This window comes from Elaeis guineensis, chromosome 1 (assembly GCF_000442705.2).
Source record: "Elaeis guineensis isolate ETL-2024a chromosome 1, EG11, whole genome shotgun sequence".
In the NCBI taxonomy this organism is placed as follows: domain Eukaryota; kingdom Viridiplantae; phylum Streptophyta; class Magnoliopsida; order Arecales; family Arecaceae; genus Elaeis; species Elaeis guineensis.
The window spans coordinates 111791931-111807638 of NC_025993.2; the positions used below are offsets into that span (position 1 = coordinate 111791931).

The following is a 15708-nucleotide window of genomic DNA, read 5'->3' on the forward strand; positions in this document are numbered from 1 at the left end:
CAGAAGTGGGCATTTATTTTGTATTAGTATAAATATTGGATTTTTTTGTACTATATTAAATAACCCTTCAATAATCAATCCAATGTATTTCATTCTATCTTAATCTATCATTGTTTCTATCTTAGGAGTAGGAAGCATCAGCCTTTATGATCAACCCTCACAAATTTCTTAATGGAAAACTAGCACCACCTAGTTGATTGGAGGAAGAGAAAGCCCAATCAAGATCTTAAACTTTTTTGCAATCCCACAGTGTGATTCTCTTAGGACAATATTCGAGTCATTAGACATAGAGATAGTTATATATAGCAGAATGAAGGATTGGCATGTGGTAAGCACATGAAGGGCAATACCTTGAATATGACTGCAGATTGACCAAAAGTTCAGTTTAAATATAATTTTTTTATGGAATAAGCTGCAAGATTCTATATATGAAAATAGACACGAAGTGTCCATCATTATTTTTTCTCCATATATAACAACAAAGTTTAATTTGAGCATTCCATGAATGGGTAGTCTGTGTATCCAATAACAGGATCCGGTGTGTAGAATGTGGACCTATTATACTTGTTAAGAGGGGCATTGAGCTCAAATCTTTTAGGCTAGTCAACATTAGCCAAAACTCAGCGACCATATGCCACCAAATCAGTGTAACCTCTTTCCTATCATATCCATTGGCAGCAATGAAAGTTCCCTTGAAAGCCTTCCTTATTGAAAGCAGCCTGTGAGGTATTTGCTAACTCCCATCCACAATGGCCATCTTAGGCTCAACCATATGGCAATATGCAATGCCATACTTGTTTAGTGCCTCGATCATGTAAAGAATAGCAATGGATAGCTGTATAACAATATCCTTGAAACCAATCGATGACAACCTTTTAATCTTATTCGGTCCATACGTTCTCACATATGATAGATTTCTAGTAGCTTTGATTTCTTTCCAATTATGGCTCTAATTTCGGCCTCAATAAAAGAGGAGGTAGCAAATAAGGAAGCATCAGCAATTATGATTAGTTCTTACGAATTTCATAATAGACGAAAAGCACCACCCTGTTGATTGGTAGAAATGAAATCTCCATTATGATTGTAAACTTTATTGCAATCCCACAATATCATACTCCTTGGACAAAATTCCAGCCATTAGATATAGAGATAGTTACAGTGGGGGCAAAATGCTTGAATATGACAGTATGATTGACCAATAATTCAGTTTAAATATATTTATGGAATAGGTTGTAAGATTCTGTGTATGAAATTAGACACAAAGTATTCATCATCAGTTTTTCTATAACAATGAAATTTAATTTGAGCATTCTAGAAATGGATAGTCAGTGTATCCAATAACAGGATCTTGTGCGTAGAACGTGAACCTATCATACTTGTTAAGAGGAGCATTGAGTTCAAATCTTTTAGGCAAGTCAGGATTAGCCAAAAACCAACGACCATATGCCACCAAATCAGTATAACCTTCCTCCACGACTTTGTTCCCTTCCTCTCTATCATATCCTCCAGCAGCAATAAAAGTTCCTTTGAAAGCCTTCCTCATTGGAAGTAGTCTGTGAGGTATTTGGCGCCGCCCATCCACAATGCTCATCCTAGGCTCAACCATATGGCAATATGCAATACCATACTTGTTCAGTGCCTCGATCATGTAAAGTCCAAGGGCTTCTGGATTTGAGTCCCAGCTCTCCACATAGTCGGCAAAGGGCGAGAGACGCATTCCAACTCTGTCTGCTCCAATCTCCTTGACAATAGCTTCGACTATTTCTATAGCAAAGCGACATCGATTTTCTAAGCTGCCACCATACTCATCGGTTCGATCATTGACGCTGTCTTTCATGAATTGTTCGATAAGGTAGCCATGTGCACCATGAATTTCAACTCCATCAAAGCCTATGAATCACAAGAAAATGTACATGAATTGTTTGTTAGGTTGGCAACATTATGTACATGCAACATGCTTAAATTTTTTCTTCTTTCTTTCCCTTTCTAGATATAGAACTAAATGAAGAAATATTGAGACTAGAGTGTATAAATTACCAGCTTCGATGGCATTCCTTGCAGCAAGTCTGAAATCATTGATGACATGAGGGATTTCCTCTGTTCTTAATCTCCGAGGAGGAGAGTACTCTCCAATGGTGCCATCGTGAAGGGTTACAGGTTTGATCCCTCCATCTGTGCTAGAAATCGGTGCTTGCCCATTAGGTTGGTAACCTGTGTAAGACACAAGTATGTTAGCATTATCTAATTAACATTTTTTTTTCTTTCTTTGTTATGCAGATACTATACTATTTCGAAGATTTGCAGAGATTTGTGTGCATGAATCTCAAGGAATCTCACATGTTGCTATGGGCGTAAGACCTAGCCCCTTTGATCGGAATTTTTTTTTCTTGGACTAAACAGTACAAAGAATAATAGATGATACACAGAGAAGTGGCACTAGAGTAGAGAACAATACCATAATTAGACACCCTCCCCACATGCCAAAGTTGGCAGAAGAACACCCCACCCTTGGCATGGACGGCATCCACAATTGGCTTCCAAGCTTCCACCTGTTCCTTTGTCCATATTCCAGGAGTCTCTGGATATCTAATGAAGAATTGACCCAAAAAAATATAAAGACAATGAGATTAAGAGAGTTCTGCCTCCAAAATGGTAGACTAAGTGAAGAATTGACCATTTGAAGGATCTTATAAAGTGTCTGCTTTAGACTAGACATGATAGAATGGCTTAGAGCTTCTAGTGGTCATACCCTTGGGCCGTATCCGAGACCCCAGTGGCTTCGGCTATGAGTAAGCCTCCCTTAGTGGTCCTCTGAGAGTAGTACAAGATAGCATGTGGTTGTGGAATATTACCATAGGATCTTGATCTTGTCAATGGTGCCAAAACAATCCTGTGTTCAATGAAAACAAAAGTACTACTTTATATTAAAAAAATCAAATAAGGTTAAAAAAAATGAAAAGGATTTTGTGATAGGCATAAATATTCCACATAATTTTATTTCTGTGTGTTTGCCTAGTTTGTAGAAAATACTTCCTCTCCGGTCCACCGGAGGGAACAAGTTTTAGCCTTTTTCCTCAAATCCCTTTTGTCCAGAAATTCAGAAATATATACATTTCAATTATTTGTAGAGGCAAAATTAGATCAAAAACAAAATTAGCAAACATATTCCTCTAACTTCACTCAAAAAAATTATTGGTATAACAGATGCCATGGGTGATATCATGTTGGGAAAGTGGTGCTATATAAAAGTCTTTGCAGCAAAATGTTCGCTGTATGGAGTTGCCGCCCTTATAAAATAGTGATATATATATATATATATATATATATATATATATATATATATATATATATATATATATATATATATATATATATATATATATATATATATATATATATATATATATATATATATATATATATATATATATATATATATATATTAGATCCATGATTGTAGTAAGTGATACTGTTTGGTTTGGAGAGTAGTTGCAAAATGTAATTAATTAGAAGGAAGAAAAGGTGGTTGTCAAATATGCCTTGCTAACTGTGGAATATTGGCATATTTTATTTCTTTTCTCTGTGATTTGATACCATCAACTTGCAGCCACAAGAATCACTGCCAATTTAAAAATAATTTCAATGTGCTTCAAATCTTCTAGAAACCGTATGGTGAGGTAAAATTTCCTACGCTGGGTTCCAACTACCCTTCTTTTTTATTTATGACAGTTCAGCTCTACTACTGTTACTACCCTTGCTTAGGATTCCAACAACAACAACTGTAAGGGTGGGAACTAAAACAATAAGCTACCAACATTGATTCCTTGCCATTAATTTCTCCAGTGATTCACAACTAAGGGAGAATGGATGTCAAACCAAAGTATTCAGGGTGCACAATTAGAAACCACTTGGATAGCTTCACCAGATATATATGTAAATGGACATTGAGGGGAAATGATTCACAATAAATATCCAGCTATGAACAGAAAGAATGAATTGGCAAGATGCAATACTAATTTGTGAAATGATCACTTGATTCTAATTAAGAACAATTGATATATTTGTGACTGTTGGAAAAGCAAGTGAAAAAGAAGGTACTGACCTATGAGAAAGATCAAATTTGCCCATCTTGTGTGGAGTCAGAAGAGGGATGGCTGCCATCTTAAGGGAAAATTATGTAGATCGGACTATTTAGAGGGTTGCTTGATAGGTTGGTGCAATCTCCGTTCTTTTGCTTTCCTGGTACCCTCTCTCTCTCTCTGTTTTTTTTGAGCTTCCCGGGAGTGCTGTGGGGTATTTATAGAGAGGCAGGATGGGTGTTGAGGAAAAGAGAAGGAAGTCTCCATCGCGTTGGTCCGAGTCAAAATATAGCAAAACGGCTGGCCCCCATTTTTTTCAGCGTACGTCAACCGTGACGCGCGGAACGGTCGAGTTGCCTCAAGACGGTAATGAAAAGCTCTTTCCCAAATTGTCCTCCATGATTTATTCACGTGATCAAACCATTTCCGGAAACTCCACCTTCGGGAGCACTCGCACGCTGGCCGCCGTCAACTATTTCGAGTCTTCCGTCATCGCATACGTCATGGCCAAGAGGCTAAGCGAAACCAAGAACCAAACTCAACAAAGCATATCATCCCTCGATGTACCCTAACTTCAAGCCTTGCAGAACTACATATTAAGTTTTGCATGATGCAAACTAAATGTGTAATTAAAATTTACATTTAGGGGGTCATACTTTTGTCATCAAAAAGAAGGAGACAATTCTAGTTCAACTATCTAATAGGTTGAGCTACTTTGTTTCATAGGTTATTGTCACCCAGGATTTTTGTATCTATTTGGGCTAGCTTTGGGGTACAGCTCATTTTCTTTCTTGTAAGATCTCAAATCATTGTATCTTCATAATTTTCTTTGCAATCTTGCTTGGGTCTGTATGCCAGATTTATTTTTTATTTAGAAAAAAATCTTACATTCAAGATGTCGCACTATAGTAAACCTACCATTTGAGTCGAGCATATGACTCAATCACATATCTCCTAGATAAGTCCCTAAAGAGCATGTAAGTTTCATGTATTTGAATCAAGTACTCCATACATGAAATACAAGATGATAGTTCACATTCCAAAACACAACAGATCATTTCTATCAGTAACATAATCTAACAATTCCTTCTTACCCCCGCGATCCCAAAATATAATCGAGCAGCCTTATGTGGCTTGGAAAGGATATATGCAAAGATTACATGAACTAATGGCCTAGTAAGGATCTCCATACGCACATAAACCATCATATATAACTAGTTAATGAGAAATATTAGTAGATATTTCATATCATTTGTAGATACTATATATATATATATAACAAAAAGAGTATGGTTACCAAGAACTCATATGCCACTAATTTAGCATTTAACTTTTTGCTATTCAACAAATCCAATATATGGATCACAAAACATCAAAATACTAATTCCAACATCTATATTACATATTATCAAAATAATAGTTCCATTTAATAGTGGTTTCAAATAAAATATTATTTGATTCAAGAGGATCGCTTGACTCGATGTTTATTATTTTGGCCACTATAGGTAAGATTATATAGAGTCTAGGAGCAAGATCTGTCATATTGGGAAGTCGAATCACATGTCAAATTTTTAAAATCTTAATTATACAATGCTTAATTATTAAGATTATCTTTTCTATTTAAAAAATAGGTAACTTTTCGAGTGGCACTACTCAAAAGATGCGGCATAACTACAAATCAAGCCTAAATTCTATTATTTTGTTCTCAAAATAGCTTGGTTAAATCAAATTTTTTTCAATAAAGATTTTGATCGGATATATCTTTTAATCTAGAAAGAATTAAGTGGAGTGAGTGAAAGTATAATTGATGTAGAAGTCGAGATATGCTTTCTATAAGATTTTTATTTTTTTTATGCTTATTTCTACTTCTTATGTATAGTTTAAAAAAATTAGTTTTGACTGAACTTGGAGATATTTTGAGATGAATTATGTAAAGATGGACTTCATTATTATAAAAGTAGACTATATATTTCATTTTTTTTTGAAGGATCAATGAAAAAAAATAGATTATAAACTCTACTTTTGTCAATTTTTAATCTTTTTTAAAATTTTTTTTGAAAAATTTGAGTTGAGTGGATTGAAAAAATTATTCCTTCTTTCTCATTGGATCACATATCAGCATGGGCAAAAGGGAGGGGGGCATATGTGAATGGTTGTCTTCCCTTTTTTTATCTGCTCGAGGAATCCATCCCGAACCATACCCTCTCTCTTTCTCTCTCTCTCTTCTCTTTGATCGTTATCACTCTCTACCACAACTCTCTTGCTGGACCTCATCTCCTAGTCTATGGTGGAGCTCAGCCTCCATGTATATTGGATCCCTTATTTTAGCCCTATTTTTGCCTCCACCTTCTTTGATTTCTTCACCACAATTCAGGTCGAATTTTGCTAGTTTATTGGCTATCAAGCCTATATAGTTGCACTAGAGCTACTACTTATTCAATGTTGGGGTTGAATCCCTCTTTTCTATCTGCTCTTTGCAATGGAGCCTATCGTTCCCCATTGCCTTATTAGACTTGGCTTCAATAGTAATCAAGCTATGGAGATCTCTTCCTCTCTTTTCCTTTTCCTCTCTCTCCCCCTACCCTCTCTCTTTCTCTCTCATCTACTGAACCATAGGGAGATGGCTAGAATATTGCTCTACTCTCAGTCCCTCTCTTCCCCCCTCTCTCTCTCTTCCTCCCATTCTTTCTCTTCTTTCTCTACCTCCATCCTTTACTAAGCAATCCCCCTTCATCTCTCTCTCTCTCTCTCTCTCATCTCTTTTTCTTCTCCCCCCACTCCCTTTCTCTCTATGGGTTAGGTTGAACCTAGTGCACTCTCTCTCTCTCCCACTTCATGTCTCTTTCTCTCCCTTGGAGAGATTGGCCTCAAGCATGGGTCATCATATATAACACAGTTTCTCTCTTCCCCCTCCCTTGGTCTCACCCTCACTCCCTCTTTAGCCTAACCCATTGGAAAAAGATTTGCCATGAACCTTGACCCACAACATCTATCACTTAGCATCATTTTTTTAATTCGCTCTAATTTGATCTTGATTTAAACTTGGGTAGTAGTGCACGTGGGCCATAGTATGGATAGGAAGAAGGATAGCATAAGGCTTATTTTCCTAACTTTCCAATTAAGATAAGACCATAGCCCTTTTGATTCCTAAATTTAAGTATGGGTAGCCTAAATTACGATAATTAGAAAAAAACCTAGGCTAGAGTTATGGTCAAAAACCTTGATTTTGAATTAGATAATGAAAAATTAGTGAATGATTAATTAGCAAAGTGATTGGTTTCTAGATTTTACAAGGGTGTTAATATATATAATTACTAGCATATTACCCTCGCGATGTGCAAGATACATCTTTTGTTTAAAAGATATACCATATTTTAAATATTATTTCATTAATTATTTAATTTTTAAAACATAATATTAATATTATTTAAAACTAACCATTTTTTAGCAATCAAATTCAAGAAATCTAAATAAAATGCAATCAAAATAACATAAAGAAAAAAGAAAAATAGCAAAAGATCAAGAGGGAATGGTGAGAATTGGACCTATGGAGGTGTGGAAAATGTAGGTGTGGGCCTATAATTGTAATGAGTGATGCCATTGACGTATACCCACACCTTCCCCTCCACCAGTGGTTTGAATACCTCCTACTTCATCATCAAGTTGAACAGCACGATCTCTGATTTCTCCATCACAATCAAAACTCTCATCCTAGAGGAAGAGAATAGAAGACGGTGATTGGATTGACATTCGAGAGAAAGAGGGACTTCTCTCCCTCTGTCCTATGCTCATTCTCACCCAATTGTTTCCCATACTTTCATTAATACTCTTTTATATATAAACTAAAACTTCAAAAAGGGAAAAAAACCTAAAAATGAAAAGATGAACATATTTTAAGGTGGCCATTTGGGCCCGTTGTCTTATAGAAAAAAGCCAGAAAATACTTGTCTTTTCTTAATAATATGCACAGTCAAATTATAACCTACCAATTAAATGCATTTAATTAGCTGCTATCCTCTTAATTAGTTATCCGTTAAGCCTTTTTGTGAATCTTGAAATTTAATAAAATTTATTATAGTCAAATTACTTCCATCCACCCCTTAAGCCTTCCCGCGAATCGTGAAACTTAAGAAAGCCAAATACCAAGACTTGGCGTGGCTATGTATGTATGTATCATATATCAATGGCTTTGATGTTGCATGGATTATGGTATTATCTATTTTAACATTGTATAAACTATGATATTGAACCATACTTTACTGTGGTAATTAAGCATGTCAGGTGTAATTAATTTATAAAAGTTGAATGTTGCGTAATAAAATGATTGGATAAGAGGCAGTTGGTCTAGTCATGTGACATGGATTGCCACTTATGGGTTGAAGCATAATATTATGGTTTATTAGCCATAGACTGAGGCATGGTTCTATTGCCAGTCATGGTCTGAACTATAATAATTATAAAAGATGATTGGCATTAGTCACTAAAATCATCAACACTAAAAGTGGATATAGGTAACGGATATCAAAAGTGGGTAGTTATTTTATCTTAAATATTGAATTTGTATATTATAAAATGATTCCTCGATAATCAATTCAATATATTTTATCTTATTTTAATCTATCATAATATCTATATTTGGAGTAGGAGTAACTTAGATTTTACAATCAATGTTACATCTCTTATCTATCTCCTTCGAATTATAGTATGATAATAGTGAAAGTCCTCAAAAATTCAGACACCAGAGCCATGCCACTCTCTATCCTTCTTTCATTACTTTTTGACTAATTCAATATCAGTGGTATGCTTGCACGCACCAATTCTCAGCATTTGCCAAGTCACCACTTCTCTCTCTACTTTGACAGAACTCCACCAATAGACCCCGATGACATGTACAAATGAAATGGAAAGAATGACAACACGTTGCTGTATAATAATACCCGTGAAACCATTCCATGACAACCTTTTAATCTCAATTGGTCCAAACCCTCCTACATTATAGTAGATATCTGGCAGCTTTGATTTCTTTCCGAGTGCTGCTCTAATTTTAGCCTCAATAGCAGAGGAAGCAGCAAATAAGGAAGCATCAGCTTTTATGATTAGTCCTTGAGAATTTCTTAATAAGACAAACAACACCTTTTTAATTGGCAGAAGGGAAGGCCCTATTATGATTTTAAACTTTATTGTGTTCCGACAATGTGATTCTCTTGGGACAAATTTCTAGTCGTTAGATATAGAGATAGGTATATATAGCAGAATGAAGGACTGGCAAATGCTAAGCACATGAAGGGCAATACCTTGAATATGACGGCATACCAATAATTCAATTTAAATATATATTTTTTACGAAATAAGTCATAAGATTCTATATATGAAAATAGACATAAAGGCATCATCAAAAGAAAATAGACACAAAGTGCTTACCATCATTTTTTTCTCCATATATATATAACAAACAAAGTTTAATTTGAGCATTCCAAGAATGGATAGTCTGTGTATTCAATAACAGAATCTGGTGTATAGAATGTGAACCTATTATACTTGTTAAGAGGAGCATTGAGCTCAAATCTTTTAGGCAAGTCAGGATTAGCCAAAAACCAGCGACTATATGCCATCAAATCAGTATAACCTTCCACCACAACCTCGTTCCCTTCCTCTCTATCATATCCTCCGGTAGCAATGAAAGTTCCCTTGAAAGCCTTTTTCATTAGTAGCAAGTTGCAAGATATTTGACGCCTCCCATCCACAATGCTCATCCTAGGCTCAACCATATATATGGCAATACGCAATGCCATATTTGTTCAGTGCCTCCACCATGTCAAGTCCAAGGGTTTTTGGATTTGAGTCCCAGCTATCCGAGTAGTTGGTAAAGAGCGAGAGACGTATTCCAACTCTGTCTATTCCGATCTCTTGGACGATCACTTCAACTATTTCTAAAGCAAAATGACATCGATTCTCTAAGCTCCCATCATATTCATCGGTCCAATTATTGACACTATCTTTCATGAATTGTTTGATAAGGTAGCCATGTACGCCATGAATTTCAACTCCATCAAAGCCTAAGAATCACAAGAAAATGTACATCAATTGTTTGTTAGGTTGGTTTCATTACATATATGCAGCATGCTTAAGGTTTTTTTTCTTCCTTTTCCTTTGTAGTTGTAGAACTAAATGAAGAAATACTCAGATTAGAACGTATAAATTACCAGCTTCAATGGCATTCTTTGCAGCAAGCTTGAAATCATTGATGATATGAGGGATTTCCTCGGTTCTTAGACTCCGAGGAGGAGAGCACTCTTGAACAGTGTCATCAAGAAGGATTGCAGGTTTGATCCCTCTATTTGTGCTAGAAATCGGTGCTTGTCAATCTGGTTAGTAACCTGTGTAGGATACAAGCATGTTAGTTGTATATCTAGTTAGCATTTTTAATCTTCTTTTTTATGCAGACGGTATACTATCATGATGATGCGCGGAGAATTGGGTGAATGAATCTCAAGGAATGTCATATGTTGGTATAGGCACAAGACCTAACCTCTTTGATCTGATTTTTTTTTTTTTTAAGGACTAAACAATACAAAGAATAGCAGTAGATACAGACAGAAGTGACACTACAGTGGAGAACAATATCATAATTAGACACCCTCCCCACATGCCAAAGTTGGTAGAAGAACACCCCACCCTTGGCATGGACGGCATCCACAATTGGCTTCCAAGCTTCCACCTGTTCCTTTATCCATATTCCAGGAGTGTCCCGATACCTAACAAAAAATTGACCCAACAAAATAAAGTCAATGAGATGAAGAGAGTTTTGCCTTCGAAAATAGTAGATCAAGCGAAGAATTGACCATTTGAAGAATCTTATATAGCCACTACTTAATAGTCATGATAGAATGGATTAGAGCTTCTAGTGGTTATACCCTTGGGCCGTATCTGAGGCCCCAGTGGCTTTGGCTATGAGTAAGCCTCCATTGGTAGTCCTCTGAGAGTAGTACAAGATAGCATGTGGTTGTGGAACATTACCGTAGGATCTTGATCTTGTCAATGGTGCCAAAACAATCCTGTGTACAATGAAAATGAAAATACTTCTTTATCTTAAAGATTCAAATAAAGTTTTTTAAAAAAAAGATAAGGATTTTGACTCGTGTATAAAGTTTTCACACTATGCTGTTTTTTGAGTAAGGCCACAGCTCCTTGCTTAGAAAATACTCTCTCTAATGCACTGGGGGAACAAGTTTTAGCCTTATCCTCAGATCCCTTTTGTCCAGAAATTCAAAAGTATATACATATCGATTATTTGTAGAGGCAAAGTTAGGTTTGATAAAAAACAAACCTACCAAACATATTACTCTCTTTTACTCAAAAAATTATTAGTATAACATATGCCATGGGTGGTATCATGTTGGGAAAGTGGTGCTACCGCAACTCTCAAAGATGTAATTTCTTGGAGTAGTGATGACCACCTATGCATTATAAGTTGGATTACAACAAAATGGATGCACCCTTCCTCCATTTGGGTGGTGCATTTGTATTCCAATCTTATTAGTGTTCGTTAAGTATTCTACACCAGGAAATTATAGTTAGTGATCATGCTTCCTCTAGAGTCTCTTCCCAATGAAGTAGCCTTGTTGTCTTGGTTTAGGTGTTTTAAGAGTTTTGCTACGGTGCTCCAAAAGATAGTTTAGTTTTTTTATGATTGATTTATTTCTGATCGTCAGATTAAAGATAGATGGTTGAATTTCTCCATCATCAATCAATTGTAGCACCATGTATGCATCGCTGGTGCAGTAAATACCCCAAAGATTAAGGTTAAATTGAATGTCTTTTTTTTTCTCTTTAAAACCTTTCTCATTAGGCAGCACAAGCACAATGGGTGGCGGCCTGGAAAGGGGGGGCGAGGTTGGGGGGGGGGGGTGTGGGGGCGGCCTACAGCGAAGAAGAAGTGGAGGGGAGACGGCCTACGGTGGAGCAGAAGAAGGGGTGGGGGGAGGCAGCATGGTCACCAAAGGTGGGGAGGGGGATGGTCTGCGGCGGAGAAGAAGAAAGAAGAGGCGGCCTGCAGTGGAGAAGAAGAGAGGGGGCAGCTTGCGACGAAGAAGAAGAGGGGGAGGGAGGTGGCATGGTGGAGAAGAGGGGGGGAGGCGGCATGGTGGAGAAGGGGGGGCTATCTACAGTGGAGAAGAAAAATGGGGGTTCTGCAGCAGAGAAAAAAAAGACGGGGGGGCACTACTACAAAATAGATTATGGTAGTGGTTGAAAATCGCTACCGTAGCCTAAACAACCACTGTCATAACCTACGGCAACAGTTATGCCAACCGCTATCACTGTGACCGTCGCCGTAGGCTATGGTAGCAATTTTTTGAGATATGATAACGGTTTTGAAACTGCTGCTACAGCAACCATTACCATAAAGATATGATAGCGGTTTATAAATCGTTCCCTAGTTAAATCTATGGCAGTGGTTATGCCAACCACTGCCGTAGTCTTTGACCTGTCAAAATGGCCGATCAATAAAGGATGGTGGTCGGTCGATCGGAGGGGCGGCAGCAGCGGCTGGCAGCCCACTGCGACGGGTGGGCGGGTGGTGGGCCCATGGCGGTGGTGCGCGGTGCAGGTCAGCAGCGCCACGTAGTGGCGGCAGATGGGTGGGCAGCGATGACGGAGCCTGAGTAGAGAGAGATCGCGAAATGCTTAAGCCCTTAAGTCATTATATAAAAGTCACTCATTTCTTCCACAACTGATGTAGGACTATCACAAACCATATTTTAGATCTATCGCAGCGGTTATAGATAACCGCTGCTATAGATCGTCTATGGCAATGATTATCGGTAATCGCTGCCGTAGGTCAATCTATGGCAGCGGTTCGTGATAACTGCTGTCATAGACTTATAGCAATCGTTATTGCACAACCACTGCTATAGAGGCATAATATAATTTTTTTTTATTTTTCTCTGAATATGGTATAATTTTAAAATTTAAAATTTATCTTCACCATTCATTATCTAAATAATTATCGTTAGAGTATCTTCACAAAAGACTGTCTTGATCCGGCAGCCCTAGGTATGTTGATCATTAAAATTTGATTTCGACGGCTATGAACGAACACATGAGGATCTGATAGATAGAGATCACTGATGGGTCTGAAAATTTACGATAATGATCTTGATTATATTTGTAGCATACTATCAAAATTTTATTTTAATCAGATATCATATTATGATCAATTGAGCACAGAATGATTTCGATTGTTAAATGAAAAATGATTGATCAAAAGGTGAAATGACATCCAATTAAGGTAATTTTTTAGATAAATGATCTTTGCTACTACTTTAATTATTTATATGGTGATGATCATCAAATTCAAACCATGCGTATATGAACAATCTAAAACTATATGTCACTTGCTACTCATTCTTAAATTCCTTAAATAATTATACTTGTGCCTTTATAAGATGTGCTCAAGTAGATTTCAACATATATGTATGATTTGAATTTTATGATAACCACCATATAAATGATTAAAGTACTAACAAGAATCATTTATCTAAAAGATCACCTCAATCGGATGTTGATTGGCCATGTGATCACTCATTTTTCATTTAACGATGAAAATCATCCTGTGCTAAATTGATCATGCTAATGATGTCTGATTGAAATGAAGTTTTGATAGTGTGCTATAAATATCATCGAAATCATCATTGTAAATTTTTGTATCCATCGGTAGTCTCTATCTATCAGATCTTCGTGCAGTCGTTCGTGACCGTCAAAATCAAATTTTAATGATCGATAAAGCTAGGGCTATCAGATCGAGGTATTCTTTTGTGAGGATACTCTAACAATAATTATTTAGATAATGAATGGTGAAGATGTGCTTGAAATTTTATTTCACTATTACAGGTTCACATAATCATCCAAAATTATTTGTAAGTATCGATTAAATTTTTTAAAACTCCAATTTGAGAAGATAAAATGATGTCTTTTTTGCAAAATCATCATTGCAGTCACGTAAATCTTGAAAAATTATATGAAATAAAAAAAAATTCATTGAAATCTGATTTCTGGATCAAAAGTTATGAAACGATAAAATTTTTACCTACCGCAGTGGTTACAAATAACCGCTGCGGTAGGTCCAACCTACCGCAGCGGTTACATACGCAGCGGTTATATGTAATCACTGCGGTAGGTTGGACCTACTGCAGTGATTCGTAATAACCACTGCGGTAGGTTAGACCTACGGCAGCGGTTATTTGTAACCGCTGCGGTAGGTAAAACTTATGATAGCGGTTACGATAACTGCTGCGGTACATCACTTGCGGTAGCGGTTATTACGAACCGCTGTAGTAGATTTGACCTATCACAGTGCTTATAAATAACAGCTGCTGGAGGTTCTATGGCAGCGATTTTCGAAGCTACTGCCATAGCCCCCTTTCTGTGGGGGCGGCATGAGGATCCGGAGTAGTGGGCACGAGCATCGGTGGGGGAGGGGTGGTGTCGAAGAGATGGGAGGGAAGAGCGGGGTGGGGCAGCATGAGCGCCGGGGGGAGGGAAGAACGCTGGTACGCAGGCGGCGGCAAGAAAAAATGAAGAAGATGGAGGATAAAAATAATAAAATATTATTTTTTAAAAAAATAATAAAATATAAAAATAGTAGTATAATATCTTAAATATTTTTTATAATAAAAAATATTAAAAAAATATCATAGCAAAACCCGTGTTTTAACGTGACAAGTTAAATTTGGTGACTAGTTGAGGAGATTCAAAGCTGTCATTTTTTTTGGGAAAAAGAAGGCATGCCAATGCTTGCATTCAAAACTGGCATCAGCAATCTTCCGGCACATCTATGGTAAATCTCCAACTTTGGTTGCATACAACAGCCTTTTTTTTTTTCCTTTTTTTTTCTTTTTCTTTCATTTTGATAACAATTCACCTCTACCATTACCACCCTTGCCTAGGATTCCTACAACAACAACTATATAAAAGAGTGGGAATTGAAAGAATAAGCCACCGAACATTGCTTCCTCGCCCTTAATTTCTTCAGTACTTAACAACCAAGGGTGAATAGATCAAACCAAAGTATTCAGGGTGCACGACTAGCTAGCGATCACTTGGAGAGCTCTACCATCTACATGTAAATTGACTTGAGAGCATATAATTCACAATAAAATATCCAGCTATGAACAGAACTAATGAATGAAATCCAGCTTTGAACAGAATGAATGAAATGATTACTTGGTTCCAAGAACCATTAATGTATTTGTGACTGTTAGAAAAGCCATTGAAAAAAGGTATTGACCTATGAGAAAGATAAAATTTGCCCATCTTGTGTGGAGTCAGAAGAGGGATGGCAGCCATCTTAAGGAAAAACTAAAATATGTAGGTCATGGAGTCTCTTTTCTTTTGCTTTCCTAGTTCTCTCTTTGTTTGGCCGCCTGGGAGCATTGGTATGGTATTTATAGAGGTGGAGAATTTTTTTGTATATCATCTGCAGTGTAAAAAATTCGATGTTGAGCGCACTATTTTATCTTATTGGGCCATGTAGCTATCACTTTTCAATGCACATTTAATGTCCATAGTTCTATCTTTTCATTTGAAATTTTAAATGACAAAAATGTCTATTCTCTTCTGAAAAAAATTA

The 15708-nt window shown here is 36.8% G+C and overlaps 1 protein-coding gene and 1 pseudogene across 1 annotated transcript; both read right to left on the reverse strand.

Annotated features, from left to right (window-relative positions):
- Positions 1-1191: 1191 nt before the first annotated feature.
- On the reverse strand, positions 1192-4278 carry LOC140850897 (putative 12-oxophytodienoate reductase 11). Its single transcript, XM_073259915.1, has 5 exons — positions 4103-4278; positions 2750-2890; positions 2456-2586; positions 2038-2211; positions 1192-1890 (listed from the first exon to the last, which is right to left on the reverse strand). Exons 1-5 carry the CDS (start codon positions 4159-4161, stop codon positions 1298-1300), a joined length of 1098 nt encoding a protein of 365 aa, XP_073116016.1. The 5' UTR covers positions 4162-4278; the 3' UTR covers positions 1192-1297.
- Positions 4279-9538: 5260 nt separating this feature from the next.
- LOC140858634 (putative 12-oxophytodienoate reductase 11) lies at positions 9539-15425 on the reverse strand (annotated as a pseudogene).
- Between the last annotated feature and the right edge of the window lie 283 nt (positions 15426-15708).

Excerpts from the sequence above, each read along its gene's own strand:
- LOC140850897 (XM_073259915.1), bottom strand. The coding sequence starts at position 4,161 with ATGGCAGCCATCCCTCTTCTGACTCCACACAAGATGGGCAAATTTGAT. Across the intron at positions 2,891-4,102 it reads AAATTTGATCTTTCTCATAG|GATTGTTTTGGCACCATTGA; the intron begins GTCAGTACCTTC and ends CATTGAACACAG. Across the intron at positions 2,212-2,455 it reads GGGGAGGGTGTCTAATTATG|GTTACCAACCTAATGGGCAA; the intron begins GTATTGTTCTCT and ends TGTCTTACACAG.